At 43.4% G+C, this 16,830-nt stretch overlaps 1 protein-coding gene across 1 annotated transcript in view; it reads right to left on the bottom strand.

Moving 5' to 3' along the window:
- The window catches only part of PPM1H (protein phosphatase, Mg2+/Mn2+ dependent 1H), a 215,536-nt gene that overhangs the window by 73,729 nt on the left and 124,977 nt on the right, over window positions 1–16,830 (bottom strand). The window contains exons 3-4 of the mRNA XM_065408660.1: window positions 14,107–14,451; window positions 2,212–2,324 (exon numbers count right to left, since the gene is read on the bottom strand). Of these exons, the coding sequence (XP_065264732.1) occupies window positions 2,212–2,324; window positions 14,107–14,451 (458 nt within the window). The remainder of the gene's footprint in view (window positions 1–2,211; window positions 2,325–14,106; window positions 14,452–16,830) is intronic.

Consider the following 16,830-nt stretch of genomic DNA (forward strand, 5'->3'; position numbering starts at 1 on the left):
CAGAGCAAAAAGAACACCTCAAAAAACCTTTAGGGGCAGTCATACAGGGTTTTACGATATCAAGGTACCTGTTCCAGAACAATCTGCGGGGCAGAATAAAAAGCAAAGCCCTCTCCAATAAGATCACATATGACATAGTCAGTGACTGCTACTTTCTAATCATACTCCTTTAGTCATGCAGAAGGGAGAATTCTATCTGATTGAGTGAGTAGCTGAAGTGACAGGAGCTGAATTCAGGATAGTGTCTTGTGAGCTTTACTAGTGTGATTAAAAAGGGTGCACTGTGTCTGTAGTCTGCCTAGAGAAATTTAATCCTGGAAGCAAGTTCTAAAAGGAGCTAGTGCACAGATTTTAGTTACAATGTTAGGACTGACGATCCCAGTTGCTTCTAAGTCTGAGCATGTATTGTGTGAACAGCACTAGGAAGTGCTGAAGACGAGGAGACTTTTGTTCAGATTGTAAAAGACTACACCGTAACTTCTCCTCTAACTTAGCCAGCTCAATGGAAGAGTCAGAGATCCAATTTCTTATCCATAGAGCTAGCAGAAACCAGTTGTAATTGTTCTGAATACAAGGCAAGAGACATAAAGAGTGATGCGGCTAGTATTTATGAGGACTGTTGAACTCTAGTATCAGTGTGATGTAATGTGTATGTGCATGTCACTTATCTGTTCACCTCAGAGGTGAAAGTAAAGCCGAAGACTTACCAGTACGGTGGCTGGGGGGGGAGGGGGGGGGGAAAAGGGGCAACAATGTTAAAGCCGCGGCAGCGCTTTAAGCAGGGCTGCCGACGGGGGGGTGCAAAAGGGGCAGCTGGATACAAGCCGGTACTGGCCCATACCGGCTTACAGTCACCCCTGGTTCACCTTGGCCTGATGCTGTGTGTCCAAGGGGGATTTGAGCTTCACATTTTAGTGTCTTTTGTGAACATGAAATTAATGAGTAGTTCAAAAGAAAAGCATGCAATACCTTGTTCCGAATTCAATGTGTGTCTACAAACATCAAGAAGAATCATAGCACTGGCATGCAGAGAACTGGGACAGTGTGCACAAGAGATTATTCTTGCTAGCTGTGAGATTTCTGGGCCTGCTGCCCCCTTAACAGTCTAAAGCTTCTGAGCAGCACTACAGCTGTTCTCTCACTAGCTTAGTCAATACATGCATATACAGAATGAAATTGTGAAAAATATATACTCACAAGCATGCGTGTGCACACAGAAATAGAGATACATTTTTCTTCTTTTAATGACTTTCTGTCTAATATTAGGGCTGCCTACTCCCCTTTTCAGGCTTATGAAGTCTTGCTCCATACCACCCAGAGAATAGCCTTCTTCTCCTCCCTACTTTTCTCAGCTTGTTCTTCTTTCCCAATATGACAGGGCTGCTGCACAAACAGCAAAAAGACTGGAAATCTACAAGAACAGTCTCTCTCTCTCTCTCTCTGGTGGTCGTGTGGGGAGGAAAGAGAGAGTGTTCCAGTATGTTCCTGGTTTTGACTTACTCAGAAGACTTGAAAAACAGCTTTTTCTCTGTGAAATTTCCAGTGGCCAACATTTTATAATTATCATCATCATTATTAAATAAAAGGGGTTAGCTAAATGACCTGAGCTTCCGAGGAGTCCATCAAGTTTCAATCTGAGGGGTAGGTAAATAAATAAATCCTGATTCAGATATTCAGTTCTATCCTAAGCTGTTCATATGCCCAGTTACAAAAGCACTAACCAAATCTGTCATAACTGACTGGCTCTGAACCCATCAAGGATTAGCTAGGAGATCCTCCAAGACTAGGCTGGGGGACAACAGCAACTTCTAGTTCAAAACGTTCTTTCAATTCTCATAAACAAACACAGAACCATTTCAAACAGTGGTTAATAAAAAACTTCCACTAGAACACACAGTAAATGATTTTTTATTTCACACTGCACAAGAGCCATTGAATCATTTAGAGCCTGTTAATAAGGAACGGCAGAATATTCAACTTCTCTAAACACCACTCTTATCTGAATAGCGGGCTTATGTTAGTTTTAGTTTCTATTAAATACTTATTGCAACTGTTCAATATAAACAGTAAGGCATATTATTACTACTCTTATATGAATTGAGATGCATTCCAACCAAGGAGCAGGGCCCCGTTGAGCTACTTTGCTAACTGCCTGTTGCAAAGGCAATTATTATTTTTAGGCAAAAAAACCTAGAGATCCGCTTTGCTTACCTACTGTCACCAGCATTTGCCACGTAGAGCTTCCCCAGCATATACACAACAACAAGGGCTGTGCAGCCACCAGATATACTGTAAACAGTCCTCTCTCGCTCGATTTGTAAATCCTAAGGAAGACAGAAGAGAGTTTATAAACTAGCTCTGCAATTGGCATTTAGGAAGAGCAGATTTTCATTAAAACCTTACATATTCGTATTCCTAAACCAAAAGTCCTGCTGAGTTTGTTTACTTGTTGCTGCCACAACTGTATATTCAGGGAAACAAATGGAACATCAAAGAGCAATGTACATAGGGCCCAATCCTGTTTGTTCCATGGATAAAGTAACCTGGCTAATATCGTGCCAGGCACAGCAGAACCAAGTGCAGTGCTACCCAAGGAGGCCATCCTCTGACTAATATTTGAATTACACTCTGGTTTCTGTTACATTCACGATTTCTGTTACTGCCTACAAATCAATGTTGAGGAAGAAAATCCAAACGAAATCAAATCTTACAGTCTTTTGTCAGAGACATACACACATACATATACTAAAAATACCTATTTTATATCATCTTTGCCATAGACAAGTTTTAAGTTGATATCCCCCGCCATGAATTTTTACATTTTTAGCAAGCTACAGAGTATTTCAAAGGAAGCAGAAATTTTTAACCATCAAAATAATTTCAACCCATAAAGTGGATTTTCAAGGCATTTCCAAGTATGTTAAAACAGTTTTATTCCCTGGCTTTTTATAATGATCCTTTTAAAATCTGAAATCAATGTCCGTTTCCTTACCCATTTTCAGTGTGGCGTGCATATGCTTTGGGACTGTAAGGATGACGGCATTTATGTTTTATTTCGTTTTAATAAGATGACTTCAAAAGTATTTGTTATGATGCAAAAGAGGGATTACTACAATGAGCCTGATTTTTCAGAGAGTATGTCTACACTACAAAATTATGTTGACATAAGTTATGTCGATGTACAGACACCACAGTAATTAAAATCACTTTTGCGTGTCCACACTCCTTGTGTCAGCAGTGCACCTCCGCACTACCTGCATCGATATAAGTGCTGAGAGCAGTGCACCCGTGCATAGCTATCCCACTGTGCAACCTGCCACCACCTAGTGCAGGGTGTTTTGGGAAGGGTTTGCAATGACTCATGGGGGCAAACAAGTTGTACCGGGGTGCCTGGGAACATGATTTCAACATTCCATAATGCAGTTTTCTCCATCGCATAATGTTTCCCGCCTCTTTTCTAAAGCCCCATAAACCTGTGTGCATGCCATCTGAGTGAGAAGAAGCATGGATCCTGCACAGCTCTTTACTACTATGAGGAGTGTTGCAAGTAAGGGACGTCTGATCCTGCAGTATTTGCAGTGTCACCAGAGGAGCCGTGGGGGACATGACGATTCCTTAGAGGCTAGATTGCTGTGGGACACAGGAAAAAATAATTCAAGGTTGTTGGCTGTGTTCACAGAGCAGCTGAAGATGGTGGAGCACCGGTTCTGGGCCTAAGAAACAAGCACTGACTGGTGGAATCACATTGTCATGTAGGTTTAGGATGACAAAACGTGGCTGCAGAACTGTTGGATGTGCAAGGCCACGTTTCCGGATCTGCGTGCAGAGCTTTCGCCTGCCCTCCGGCTCAGCGACACCATAACGAGAGCTGCACTGACAGTGGAGAAGCGAGATGGCGATCACTGTGTGGAAGTTTGTAACACCAGATTGCTACCAATCAGTCAGGAATCAACTGGAGTTGGGAAAACCACCGTGAGGGTTGCTGTGATGCAAGTGTCCAAGGCCATTAATCACATCTCGCTACAAAGGACTGACACTCTGGGCAACGTACAGGACATAGTGAATGGTTTTGCAGTAATGGGGTTCCCGTACTGCGGTGGGGCAGTAGACGGCACACACATCCCTATTTTGGCACCAGACCACCTTGCCAGAGAGTGCACCGACAGAAAGGGCTACTTTTGTGTGGTACTGGAAGCAGTGGTGGATCACTGGGGACATTTTACCAACATCAACGTGGGCTGCTCAGGGAAGGTGCATGACACATGCATCTTTAAGAACACAGGCCTGTTCAGAAAGTTGCAAGCAGGGACTTTCTTTCCAGACCAGAGGACTATCACTGCAGATGTTGAAATGCCAATAGTGATCCCTTACTCCTGTGGCTCACGAAGCCCTGGACAGCTGCAAGGGAGCACTTCAACTACAGGCTCAGCAGGTGCAGAATGACAGTTGAATGTGCCTTTGGCTGTTTGACAGGCCGCTGGCACTGTCTACTCTTGAGATTAGACTTCAGTGAAAAAAAATATCCCAATGGTTATAGCTGGCTGCTGTGTCCTTCATAATATTTGTGAAACAAAGGGAGAGAAGTTTCTGCCTTAGTGAAGTGGCTGTGTGGTGACTTTGAGCAGCCAGATACCAGAGCTATAAGAAGAGCTCAATGTGGAGCTATACAGCTCATGGAGGCTTTGAAATACCATTTTAATAGTGAGCCACGGTTACGTGTGCTGTTTTAACGTGCTCTGCCTTGCGTTGCTTTTTGGCACCCCAGTATGAACCTTGTAATGAGTGCCGTGTGTGTAGCAATATAACATTGCATATGCAGCTATTGCTATTAACTGTGAATGATGTCAGCCCCAACCAGCATATGCTGTAAATTAATAAAGATGAATTAAGTTTCCATAAATAGACTTTTATTACAAACCCATGCAAACAGACATGTTTATAATTGAATTAAACTTTATAAATACAGGGGAAAGAACTGTTGAAGGAGAAAGAACAGTCATTTCCATTTCACAAACACGTACACCAACCATGTCTCTCACAGGTCAGTGCATGTGCTGCTATGATTGCCTGCACTCTCCCCCAGGGTGGAGTGGTAGGCATAGTGCAGTGACCCCAGATGCCACATGGAATGCCGTTCTCTATGTGCTGCAGAGGGAGGTGAGCATGGAACTGTTGAACCTGAAGGTCCACAAGAGTCTACAGCATGTCTGTTTGCTGCTTGAAAAGTGCTAGCATCTGCTGCTGCGTGTCCCTCTCTGCTCTCTTTTCCACTCTATCCCCATCCATGCTGTCTGCGAGGGTATCGAAAGCAGCAGAGGCTTGCAGGATCTCTTGGAACATGCCATCCTGCGTCCTCTTCCTTCTCCTTATCTGGCTGCGCCACTCTGCTGGTGCGGATGCAGAGATCCTCAAGGCCACATTTCCAGCTGCAAAAGATACCATGCACAGAGGTACTATTGTGAGTGTATTCACAAGATAAATTGAAACTTGGTATACTGCATTCACTCCCTTTTATCCACACAAGTTGTAAGCACTACATTCTCACTTCTCTTTGGGATTCATAAAGCAGAGCGGCAGTCCCAGCGATGGTGAGGGAGGGTGGGTACGTTGGGAAAATAAGCAGTGGGGATAGTTCACAGGCATGAGTATATGCGTATAGGACAACTGAGTTGAATACTGGCACTGTTTTCCACAGGTGGTGGGGATTTTAGCTGAACTTCCACTGCTGAGGGTAACAGCGGGTGAAAGGGAATAGCTCCTGCAGGCATCCGGCTGTAGATCGGGGCCATATGCTGCTAGCCTGCACGCTGCAATGGTGCCTGCTGAAATAATTGTTGAGTGGTTTGGGAAAGTGTCCTACCACGGCAGGAGAAATAAGGCAGCCCTCCCCAGAAACCTTTGGCAGAGGATTGCAGACTGCCTTCACAAAAGTTTCCTTGAGATCTCTATGAAGGATTCATGGGACAACCTGGTACACACAAAAACTATTCTGCAGGACCCCCTCAGCAGCTCTACTTCCCCTCTACAGTTAGACAATCTGCTTCTCACTCTACTGGTGATTTCACTACCTCTTCTAGCATAAGTTTAAAAAAAAAAAAAAAAAAAGAGAGAGAGAGAGAGTAAATGAACGGATGTGTCCCTGCAATATCAAAGCAAATTGTATACTTACCAGAGGTTCCTGCCCTTGTATCAGGCTCACCTGTGCTGGACTGTAGGGACTGCCCAGGAGCCAAAAAACAGGTCCTGGCTTGCTGTGCCACTGGATACACCGGTTGCCTGTCCCCCATACTCCTCCTCCTCACTGTTCACAGCTGGGGCCTGTGACTTGGGCTTCCTGAAGTATCCATGGTGCTCTTGGGGGTGGGGTGGTGTCTCCACCAAGGATGGCATGCAGATTTTTGTAAAAGTGGCAGGTCTGTGGCTCTGCACCAGAATGACTGTTAGCCTCCCTGGCTTTCTGGTACGCCTGTCGCAGCTCCTTGGCTTTCACATGGCACTGCTCTGGGTCCCTCTTATAGCCCTTCTCCCCCATGCCCCGAGTGATCTGCTTGTAAATAATGATGTTTCTACAGCTGGATTAGAGCTGTGCCTGCACAGCCTCTTCTCCCCACAGATCCACCACCTCCTGCGTACTCCAGGCAGAAGCGCGTCTGCAGCGTGTAGCCAGTATGGTCAGCTGGGCAGCTGCTAGGTGACCTCTCCATGCCAAGCAACCAGGAAATGAAATTTCAAAAATTCATGGGGCTTTAAAGGGGAGAGAAGTGTACCTGTGTACCTGGCCGGTGGGCAGCGGAGTTCAAAACAGTGACCAAAGTGGTCATGCTGAGGCATTGGAGGACACCTCCTGGAAGCCACTAAAGTTGATGTGTGTAATGCAGTGTCTACACTCACACTGCACTGAGCGAATTATACCAACTTAAGCACTACACCTCTCACGGAGGTGGAGTTAAGTGAGCGCAGCGCGCAAGTTACATCGGTGGGAGAGACATTTTAGTGTAGACACTCAGAGTTAGGTCTATGTAAGCTGCCTTGCATTGACCAGGGCTGAGAATCTGGCCCTTAATAGTTTCATAGATTCCAAGACCAGAAGGGATCACTCTAGACTGACCTCCTACATAACAGGCCATAGAACTTCCCCGAATTAATTCCTGTTTGAGAATCTCTTTCAGAAAAATATCCAATGCATGGGATGGAGAATCTACCACAACTCTTGGTAAATTGTTCCAAGAGTTAATTATCCTCACAGTTAAAAAATGTACACCTTATTTCCCATCTGAATTTGTTTAGCTTCCAGCCATTGAATTGTTATACCTTTCTTTGATAGATTGAAGAGCCTGTTACCAAACATTTGTTCCCTTTGTAGATACTTATAGATGGTGATGAAGTAACCCCATAACCGTCTCTTTGTTAAGCTAGATAGAGTGAGCTCCTTGAGTCTATCACTATAAGGCATGTTTTCTAATCCTTTTATCATTCTCGTGGTTCTTCTCTGAACCTTCTCCAATTTATCATCAACATCCTTCCTGAATTGTGGGCACCAGAACTGGACACAGTATTCCAGCAATGGTTGCACCAGTGCCAAATATGGGAGTTTATATTACCCTACTTATTCCTACTTGATATTCCTGTTTATACAGAACAAAGATTGCATTAGCCCTTTTGGCTACAGCATCACAAAGGGAGCTCATGTCAGCTGATCATCCACCATGATCCTCCAAATCTTTTTTGGAGTCACTGCTTCCCAGGATAGAGTCCCCGAGTGTGTAAGTATGGCCTGCACTTTAATAACACCACTAATTCTGCAAACAGATACATTCAAAAAATGACCATCTTTTTTCCTTACCAGTCTTGACAGTGACTCATGTAGCCATCTGTAGATGCAGGGACAACTTCTGTTCAGAGCTCAAAGTTTTACTACTGTGACGTGCCAAAGTCACCATGCTTTGTTAAATGAAATGTGACCTCAAATTGTGCCCACATTGCTGGATAAGGTATTTATATGTTATGAAAGATAGCTAAGTCTCTGTATACTACTTGGAAAATCTTTGTCACAGTATGTATGTTGCAATGACAGAGTATAGAATTCTCAACTGCTCAGTGTCTCTGAAGCACCGTAGAGGGATTCATTTTGGGTAAAGCCCCTGGGGCATGAAACTTTCCAGATTCTCTATCTACAGTAACTGACTTCCATGAAAACTTGCACATCTCAATAACTCTTTCATTTCCAACTGTGACAAGGTGAATCTTTCAGTGAATTTTTGCAACCACCTCACAGCGAGCAAGCTGCCTGCCTGAGAGCCAAGCAATATTGTAATGGGACAAATCTCAAGTCTTCTCTGCCTGAATTTCACCCAGTGCCACTCCCTGAGATGCTCAGGTTTTGGGAGAACTTTATGCTCCAGTCTAAGAATTGGATCTATGTTCTTCCTGGCTGGTGAAGGCCAGTGGGGAAATATCTGTGGTAAAAGATTGCCACCACTGCCGTTACAGAGAGCTGGCAGCCAACTGCTCTTAAGAAAGCATTCTGCAGCCTCTGATCAACCAGCTGTCACTTGAGGTTAAGAGCATAACCCTTTCTGGCCACTGTTCCACCTTCCATTCTTCAGACAGATTGCGGAGAAGGTTCTGATGAGATAACCCTCACAGTGTCTCTGTTATCCTTGATCCGTGTCAAGCCAAATACAGACTGGGTTTGGCACAGACTGTGTTGGTTACACTGGATGATCTCTTCCTGACAGTGGATGAAGATCAGGTATCGAAGTTCAAATTACGCCGATCAGCTGCCTTTGATACCATCAACCATGATATGTTGCTTGGCTTGCTTGTGCCACCTAGTGGGGAATAGATGGAGCTGCTCTTAGATGACTGTTCTTTTCCCTTGGAGTGGCCACAGAGGGTAACTGGTGCTCTACCCTAAGGGCTCCCATTTGAGGTACAGCAGGGTTCAGTTTTTTTACCCCTCTCATTCAACATATCTATGATGCAGCATGTGTGGCAATGCCTTCAGTACACTTTTCACACCATACAAGCCTGACCCAGTTCTTGGCTGAACTTGGGACACTAATGTGGGCAAGCTGGCTAAGGTTCAGTCCAGACAATACGGAGGCGATGGTAGATTAGGGAAAGCATCACGAGAACATGACAGAGACTGTACTGGCATCTTTCAGTGGTATCCATCTGCTATTTACTGCCCGACTTCACAACTTCAGCGTGGTGTTAGATCATCATTTTCTTTTAGAGGATTAAAATTACAGCACTCAGCAAGAGAGCTGTTTAAATTCCACAAGGTTGTGACCTAGTCTCTTGGATATGGACCGTTTTCCATGTTTTGCCACTTTAACACCTGCATTGTCCATGAGGCTGTCCCTAAAATCCCTTTGGAAACTAAAGCTGGTGCAGTAGGCTGCTGTCTACTTGTTAAGCGGAGAATCATACTAGAAGCACATGCCATTAGTGCTTCATGAACTAGCCTGCCTGCCTATTGGTTTCCAGCTGGAGTTTCATGTTGGTTTTAGTCATGATCAGAAATGGTTTAGGGCTGTTACTGTTAAAATTAGATGCTCAAGCTGAAGCCATCTCTGCTAAAAAAAGAGGGAGGGGGGCTTCTGGCAGACACTTTCCATTAGGGCTCCTCAGCTCTGGTCCTCATTGCCATTTTGCTCCAAAACTGTCCATATCTGTTAATCTCCAGGACACACTGCAAAGCCCATGTATCTGTTCAGGGTTTGGGGGAGGGCTGTGGAGAGGGGTGGGATAAGGATCTTTCTAGGGTGGGGTACACCTGCATTTTCACTTTGACATCCTAGGCAGCTGGTGCTTCTCCTGTGTGTGGTGTTTGCTATGTTGTTTGTACTGATTTGCAATTTAAAGTGTTTAAACCTCCAGAGCCTGGGATAACCATCTATTTTTGTATTTAAATCAAAACTTAATTTTTTTTTTTTTTTAAATGGATTTTTGTTTGTAGTATGGATGTGACAAAACAGTTGTAAGAATCATCACAGGGATGCTGTTTATAGCTTAGGTTGCATTGTCCTGACCACAGTGCTACAGGAAAAACTGTTAGAATACAGACTCACTTAGCCAAGCCAGACAACCATGAGCTAATACTGTCAGAGTTGTAGTGTAGATGGGTCACAGTATAAGACCACTAAAAGGGTATTTGTTCATTCATTGCCATGGCCTACCCAATGGGCCTCGCAGTTCCAAAAAAGGGAAGGCCAAGCAATGCTAATCATGGCCTCCAAAAGAACAAGCAATCTTTCCTCTTTGTGCAACAACTCTGTCCTGAGCAGAAGTTTAAAACAGAGTAGCGATACCTATTCCCCCCCTTCAATGAACTTGAAATCCATTAGTAAGACTCAGAAGTAGGGCTTGTAAATAAGTTTGATCTTGACCCAATTATACATGGTTGTAAACATCACATACGGATTCATTTGCTTTTTAGGTTATCAAGCAGATGCAAGTCTCTCTGTACAGACCATCCAGAAAGTAATGTCCTGTTTCTATGCAGGTTCCAGGCTTCTCAGTCTCCCAAAAGAAACATGGGAATTTATTTAATCTACATTAGAAGGATGAAGGGCTGAGGTAACTCTCTTGGGATTTGAACTTGTGGCTCCAGGAGTGATGCTAAAAAAACCCGATATTCTGAAATATAATGTTTGCATCACCAAGTCAACCCTCCTCTTGTTTTGTCAGTTATTTAAACAATGGATTCTTTCAAGTGTTTCCACCATTCAAAATGGCAGAAATATGACGACATATTCTCATCTTTCAAAATCGCCACCATTTTGATCTGAAAGTTTTACAAGAACAGTTTACTATATTTCATCTACACTGAATACAAATCTTAGTCCTGATTTAGAATCTCAAGTTGAATCCAAACCTGGTTCTGGATTTGAACACTACCTCTTCAGCCCATCTGTTATTTTAGCAGTAAGCCAGCTTTGTATCACTTAACTAATTTTCACCCCAATATAACAAAAACAAAAAGCTATTAACTAAGTCATGACCTGAGAGCAGGATAACTGGGGGTGAGGATATACCTTTCAGATGGGAGTGTACTCTGAGTGGCACTTTTTCTACATAAGGCTGAGTGTGGAGTGGAAGCTCTTTCCTTTAATCTCTCTTTAAAACAAAAAAAGAAAGAAGAGGTAGATGGCTCACCTGTGATGCACAAAGCGATGCATACACCCCCAACAGGTGAAATTCCGATAAGCCCCCTTTTGCTCAGTTCAGCAAGCTGAGTTTGATGGAGTTGAGTTTGATTATATTATCGGAGTAGCTTAATATAGAAGAACACTTGGCAATACACTTCTAGCTCCCCAGGACATGGCCTATAAACCACTCAGGATTTGTCCAGACTACTGTTTTGGGTTGTACTATAACTCGAGTTAACAAATGTAATTGTAAATGCTAACAGTGAACACTCAACTGAATGTGGCCTGGAATAAACATTTGTGATCTCAGGTTACAACATGGAAATAAATTAACACACGCTACAACACAATCAAACATTGTAGTCTAGAAAAAAACAGACAGGAGAGAGGTTAGTAGTTTAAATAGCTGAGTAGGGTAACAGCCTTCCATGGAAAATAAACAGGGTGCCATGTGGTTTACTGTGTGGGGGTGTGGTAGATTGAGCACTCTCCAGAAGAAATCAGATTTGACAGACACTGGAATTATTAATTGAGTTGTGACTAAAAGGGAGTTACACTGAGTCTGACACTTCAGGCAAGACAGGGAAGACCTAATTAGCATTTAAAAGGAGGCTGGGCAGAAAGGAGTAATGGCACACAACACTCCAGGGGAAGAGAAGAGTTGAAGGCCTTCTATTAGGCAGTACCTGAAGGGACGTGCAAAGAGGGTTATATGTACCTACCCAACACTCTATCCAGGTTCAAAGGGTTCCCGTGAAGTGCTGTGTGTTGCAGGAAAGACAACCGAGAACTGTGCCTGCCTACTTTAGGAATGCTGGTTTTTGTTAAACATTGGGTGCAATGATACATTGTGCTACTAAGGAACCCATGTAAATAAGATAACTCAAAAGGGTTGGACTAGCATAAAAACAAAAACACGGATGAGGTACTAATACAGAATGACCACAGTGATATCAAGGAGATCACACCGTTACTTCAGAGAGCGCCAGGCGTATAAAGAAGGACAGAGTTAGAGCGGTAGGAGGAGTGTGTCAGCCTTAGAAATGCTGTTACATAAATCTCTCTCTCACACACACACACCCACCCACACCCACCAATGTTATTCTTTTGCTTAAACCAATTATAAGCACAAGATGTTATCCAGACCTTAGACTGGATATATTGTATTTACTCCTATTTTTTCCCGAATAAAACTGCTTTTTTTTAATTAGAATTGTTATTGTACTGGGGTAACCACTGAGAGCCATTCCTGGAGACAATGATGGAGAGGCAGAAGTGGGGGTAAAAGGTCCCCAGCCTGCAGCATTTGATCAAAGGCATGGGGCAGGAGATACTCATTCTGAATAAAGCCTACTACGATGCCAGCTAGTGACATGGAGAAAGACAAATTGCCATGATTTGTGTGCACAGTCCCTAGCACAATGGAGTCCAAATTTCAGGCAGGGCCCTCAGTGCTATACTAAGCCATGTGCATTTTTGATGATGTTGTGGTGTATACTTCATAATACTAATTTAAATATAGTTGATTCTGTGCAACTTCTATCATCGTGTCGTGTAATAGTAAAAAAAGATTTGTAATAAAAATGTACAACATATTTTACAGTGAATATTTTCAGTTGTACGGTAGTTTGTAAAGAGCTTTCTGATTCTTTGGGAAGGAAAGCACTACACAAAAAGCTAATAATTGTAATTACTGTACTTGAGTGCAGAAATGAAACAGTTCTTTTCTGGAATGACTGCTGCAGTCTGCCAATTAGTCGCATGTACTAAGACTAATTCACATATATGAGGAAAAACTATGTTTGAGTCCTGCCTTTGTACTTCACCTTGAGAATAAAATCTCTGGGAAATGCTTAGTTTAAAACTTTTCTGCACAAAGAGGAGGCTTTTTTAAAGACATAGAATATAGTCATTTCCTAAGGCCTGATCCCACAAGCACTTATCAGGCATAGTTCTAACTGCTAGGAGCGCTCTCAGGTGAGCAAGCACTATGCACAGCGGCAAGAGTTTGCAGAACCAGGCTCCCGCAGGGGATATCCACTCAAGGGTGAATCCCTAGCTCCACTGAAGTCAAATGGAAATTTTGCCACAGACTTCAGTGGAGCCAGAATTTCACCCGAAGTATTCATGTGAATAAAGCATAAATGAGTGGAGGGGTGAGGCCCACCCCCGCAACAATGGGCCAGGGTACAGAGCTACTGTGCAGCCCCTATTCTAGCCTATGAGCTAGAACAACCGCCATTGCTTCTCCACCCAGATGCAGTGGGTACTGGGGCTCTTCCCCTGGTCCACCCGCAACCTGCCAGAACATGGCCTCCTACATCAGCCCAGGCAGGGCTGGTGCAGAGACCCTGCCTGTGGCATGAGGGGTACAGATGCATCCTCCGTGCAGCTCTTTCTCCCACACCCCCTATACAGGGCCCGAGGCCATCCCACTGCACCAGGGTAAATTTCACCATTTTTTATTAGGAAATATACAGACTAGCGTAAATAATTTATCTCACCATTGAAAGCGGATATCTACTATTGTGGAGCAATGTAGCTTTCTACATAATACATCTCCTTTTTTAAAAAACAGCTTCTAAAAGCCATGTCAGCAAGTTAGACAACAATGTGACAGGAAGAATGATCCAATGGTTAATGCAGCTGCCTGGGACTTAGGAGACCTAAGTTCAATTATTTGTTCTTGTATAATCTTGGGCTAAGGAGCCTCCTCTTTGTGTGACAGCTCCCCATCTGTAAAATGGGGATGATAGCACTGCCCCACTCACAGAGGTGTTGCAAGAATAAGTACATGAAAACTGTGAGGTGCTCAGATACCACAGGACTGAGAGCCAGCAAATACACACCTAATTCTAGACTGAACAAGTGAAAAGAAAGTCATCTCCCCCAACCCATGTTACTCATTAAACTGAGTAACAAGTAGTCAACAGCACTGAAATACACCTACCATTTCTTTGAATGCGCTTTCAATAGCTCCAGTAACAAGGCTCTCATGTTGGATCTTCTTCTCTGTAAAGAAGCGTGTTGGAGGGGTGTTGGGTGAGCCCGGAGCCCCAACCCCCCCACGCAGGGAGGCTGCCCTGGTTAGAGTTCTGCTGTTAGCGACCATGCTTTCTGGCTCCTCTCCTAGGCAGGTTGGGGGAAGGACAGCAGAGTTCTTCAGGATCTCCACAATCTCCTGTAGCTGCTCCACAATATGGTGATGAAGCAGTTTGGATGCTACAACAGCTGCCCCAGATCCAGCATGTCCGTCAAACAGTGACCAGTAGTACAAATTGATGCCATCATTTTCCTGTTTATGAGAAGAAGAAAATCACAATGTACACAATTATCAGTGTTGTCAGTGACCCTAGCACCACTGACAGGTCAGCTACAGTCGTTAAGGTGCAACTAACTGTTCCATGATACAAAAAGAGTAGGTTTCTTTCTGGAAAGGAGAAATATGTCATGTCACTTGGCTTTTCCCCCCCCCCTCTTCTGAAAAGGCTGATAAATTTACAGTCTTCAACATACTGCACCAAACATGTCCAGGAGGCAAGACACCTCTGGGATAGGAGGCTAGTTAAATATGCCACTCTATCTTTGCCCTCTCTCTCCCTTGTGAATGACAAATGGGCCACTTGCAGTGAGGCTAGATACTTCTGCATTGTTTCATTCAAATGTAACTTTTCAGTTCTCATTGTGGAGATAAACGTATCAAATCTCACTTCTTTGCTGCTTCCATCAGTTTGCTGGTTTATAATTTTACAATCTTTTTTTCTCTTTTGATAAGGTAAAGACACTGCTGGAAATGATCTGGCACATACCTTCATATCATCACATCCTGCATGTTCTCTGCAAGTCACAGGGCAGTAATATATATTTCCCAGATCTTTCTCTTTTTAAAAAATGAATATGATAGAAAAATACAGCAATGAGAAATTTGTGCTCCTAAGTCACTTTGGCACTTCTGAAAATCCTACCCTAAAATCACCACTCAGCACAGCACTTCAGCATGTGCTTAATATTAAGTCTCATTGATGCCAACAGGACCTAAGCACCTGTGTATGTGTTTTGCTGACTCAGGGCTTAATTTAAATTGACAGACACTCACAGGCAATGTGATTATAGCCACAGACACGGCTGTGATAGAGATTTACTTCATTCTGTCACAAAGGGAAAAAAAAAAATCCACCTCCACCCCACAACAAACCAGCACGAGGCCGACACACAACTTAAGTCCCATAGGATTTGTGCTGGCTTGCTACACCAGGATGAATTTTTACCCAAAATGAGCAATGAGTCAAGGAGCACCAAGATGCAAAGAAGGCCATATGAAAAACAAAAAACGTGGATAATTTCTCAGAGGTGTGTCACAAATCAGCATGTCAAGAAAGGGCAGTCAATCTGAGCTACAACATCCCAATCCTAGCACAAAATCCCCTTTGCAATATCACATAGTTACCCCATCACCGTAAATTCTTGCAATTCAAATTGCTAATGAGCTCTATTGCTGAAATTAACATTTCATTATTAATCCTAATGTTGCTCTAATTGCATGCATCTTTCAAGACATGAATTATAAAATGATTAAGTAAACCTCTCTCTATCTGGTTACCTTCCCTGGACCTGAAGAAGAGCCCTGTGAAGCTCGAAAGCTTGTCCCCTTGTACCAACAGAAGTTGGTCCAATAAAAGATATTACTTCACCTACCTTGTCTTTTTCTAACTATGACTTTTTCTAGCTTAACAAAACACGATGAGGGCCACACTTACAGAATGGGAAACTGCCTCCTGTGAAGCAGTGACTGAAAAGAACTTAGCGGTCAATAGTGGACACGCAACCCAACATAAGCGCCCAGTGCAATGTGGTCACAAAAAGGGTTAATTAATTTATGGAGATATCCTATCTCCTAGAACTGGAAGGGACCTTGAAAAGTCATCGAGTCCAGCCCCCTGCCTTCACTAGCAGGACCAAGTACTGATTTTGCCCCAGATCCCTAAGTGGCCCCCTCAAGGATTGAACTCACAACCCTGGGTTTAGCAAGCCAATGCTCAAACCACTGTGCAACCCTTTATGTACAAAGAGGGGAGAAGTGAGTAGGAGTAGAGAAGTGATATTACCTCTGTACAGCATTGACGAAACCCATACTGGAATACTGAATCCAGTTCTGGTGTCCACGTTTTAAAAAGGGATTTTGAAAAACTAGAGAAGGTGCCGAAAAGAGCCACAAAAACAATTACAGGGCTAGAGAAAATGCCATATAGTGAGACATCTGAAGAGCTCAATCTGTTTAGCTTATCGAAAAGAAGATAGAGAGGTGACTGGATTACAGTTTATAACTATGTTCAAGGGGAGAGAAAAAACCAGATACTAAAGGGTTCTTTAATCTAGAGGAGAAAGGCATAACAAGAACACATGGGTGGAAGCTGAAGCCATACAAATTCAAATTAGAAATAAGGCACACATTTTTATCATGCAGGGTGATTGATCACGGAAACAAACTATCAAGGGAGGTGATGGATTCTCCCATCTCTTGATATCTTCAGATCAAGGCTGGCTCCCTTTCTGAAAGATATGCTTTAGCCAAATGCAAAGTAGGCTTCAGTCAAACCAAAGTTATGGGGTTCAGTACAGGGGTAACTGGGAAAAATTTAATGGTATGTGATATACAGGAGGTCAGATTAGATGA

Source organism: Emys orbicularis, chromosome 1, assembly GCF_028017835.1.
Source record: "Emys orbicularis isolate rEmyOrb1 chromosome 1, rEmyOrb1.hap1, whole genome shotgun sequence".
NCBI classification, from domain to species: domain Eukaryota; kingdom Metazoa; phylum Chordata; order Testudines; family Emydidae; genus Emys; species Emys orbicularis.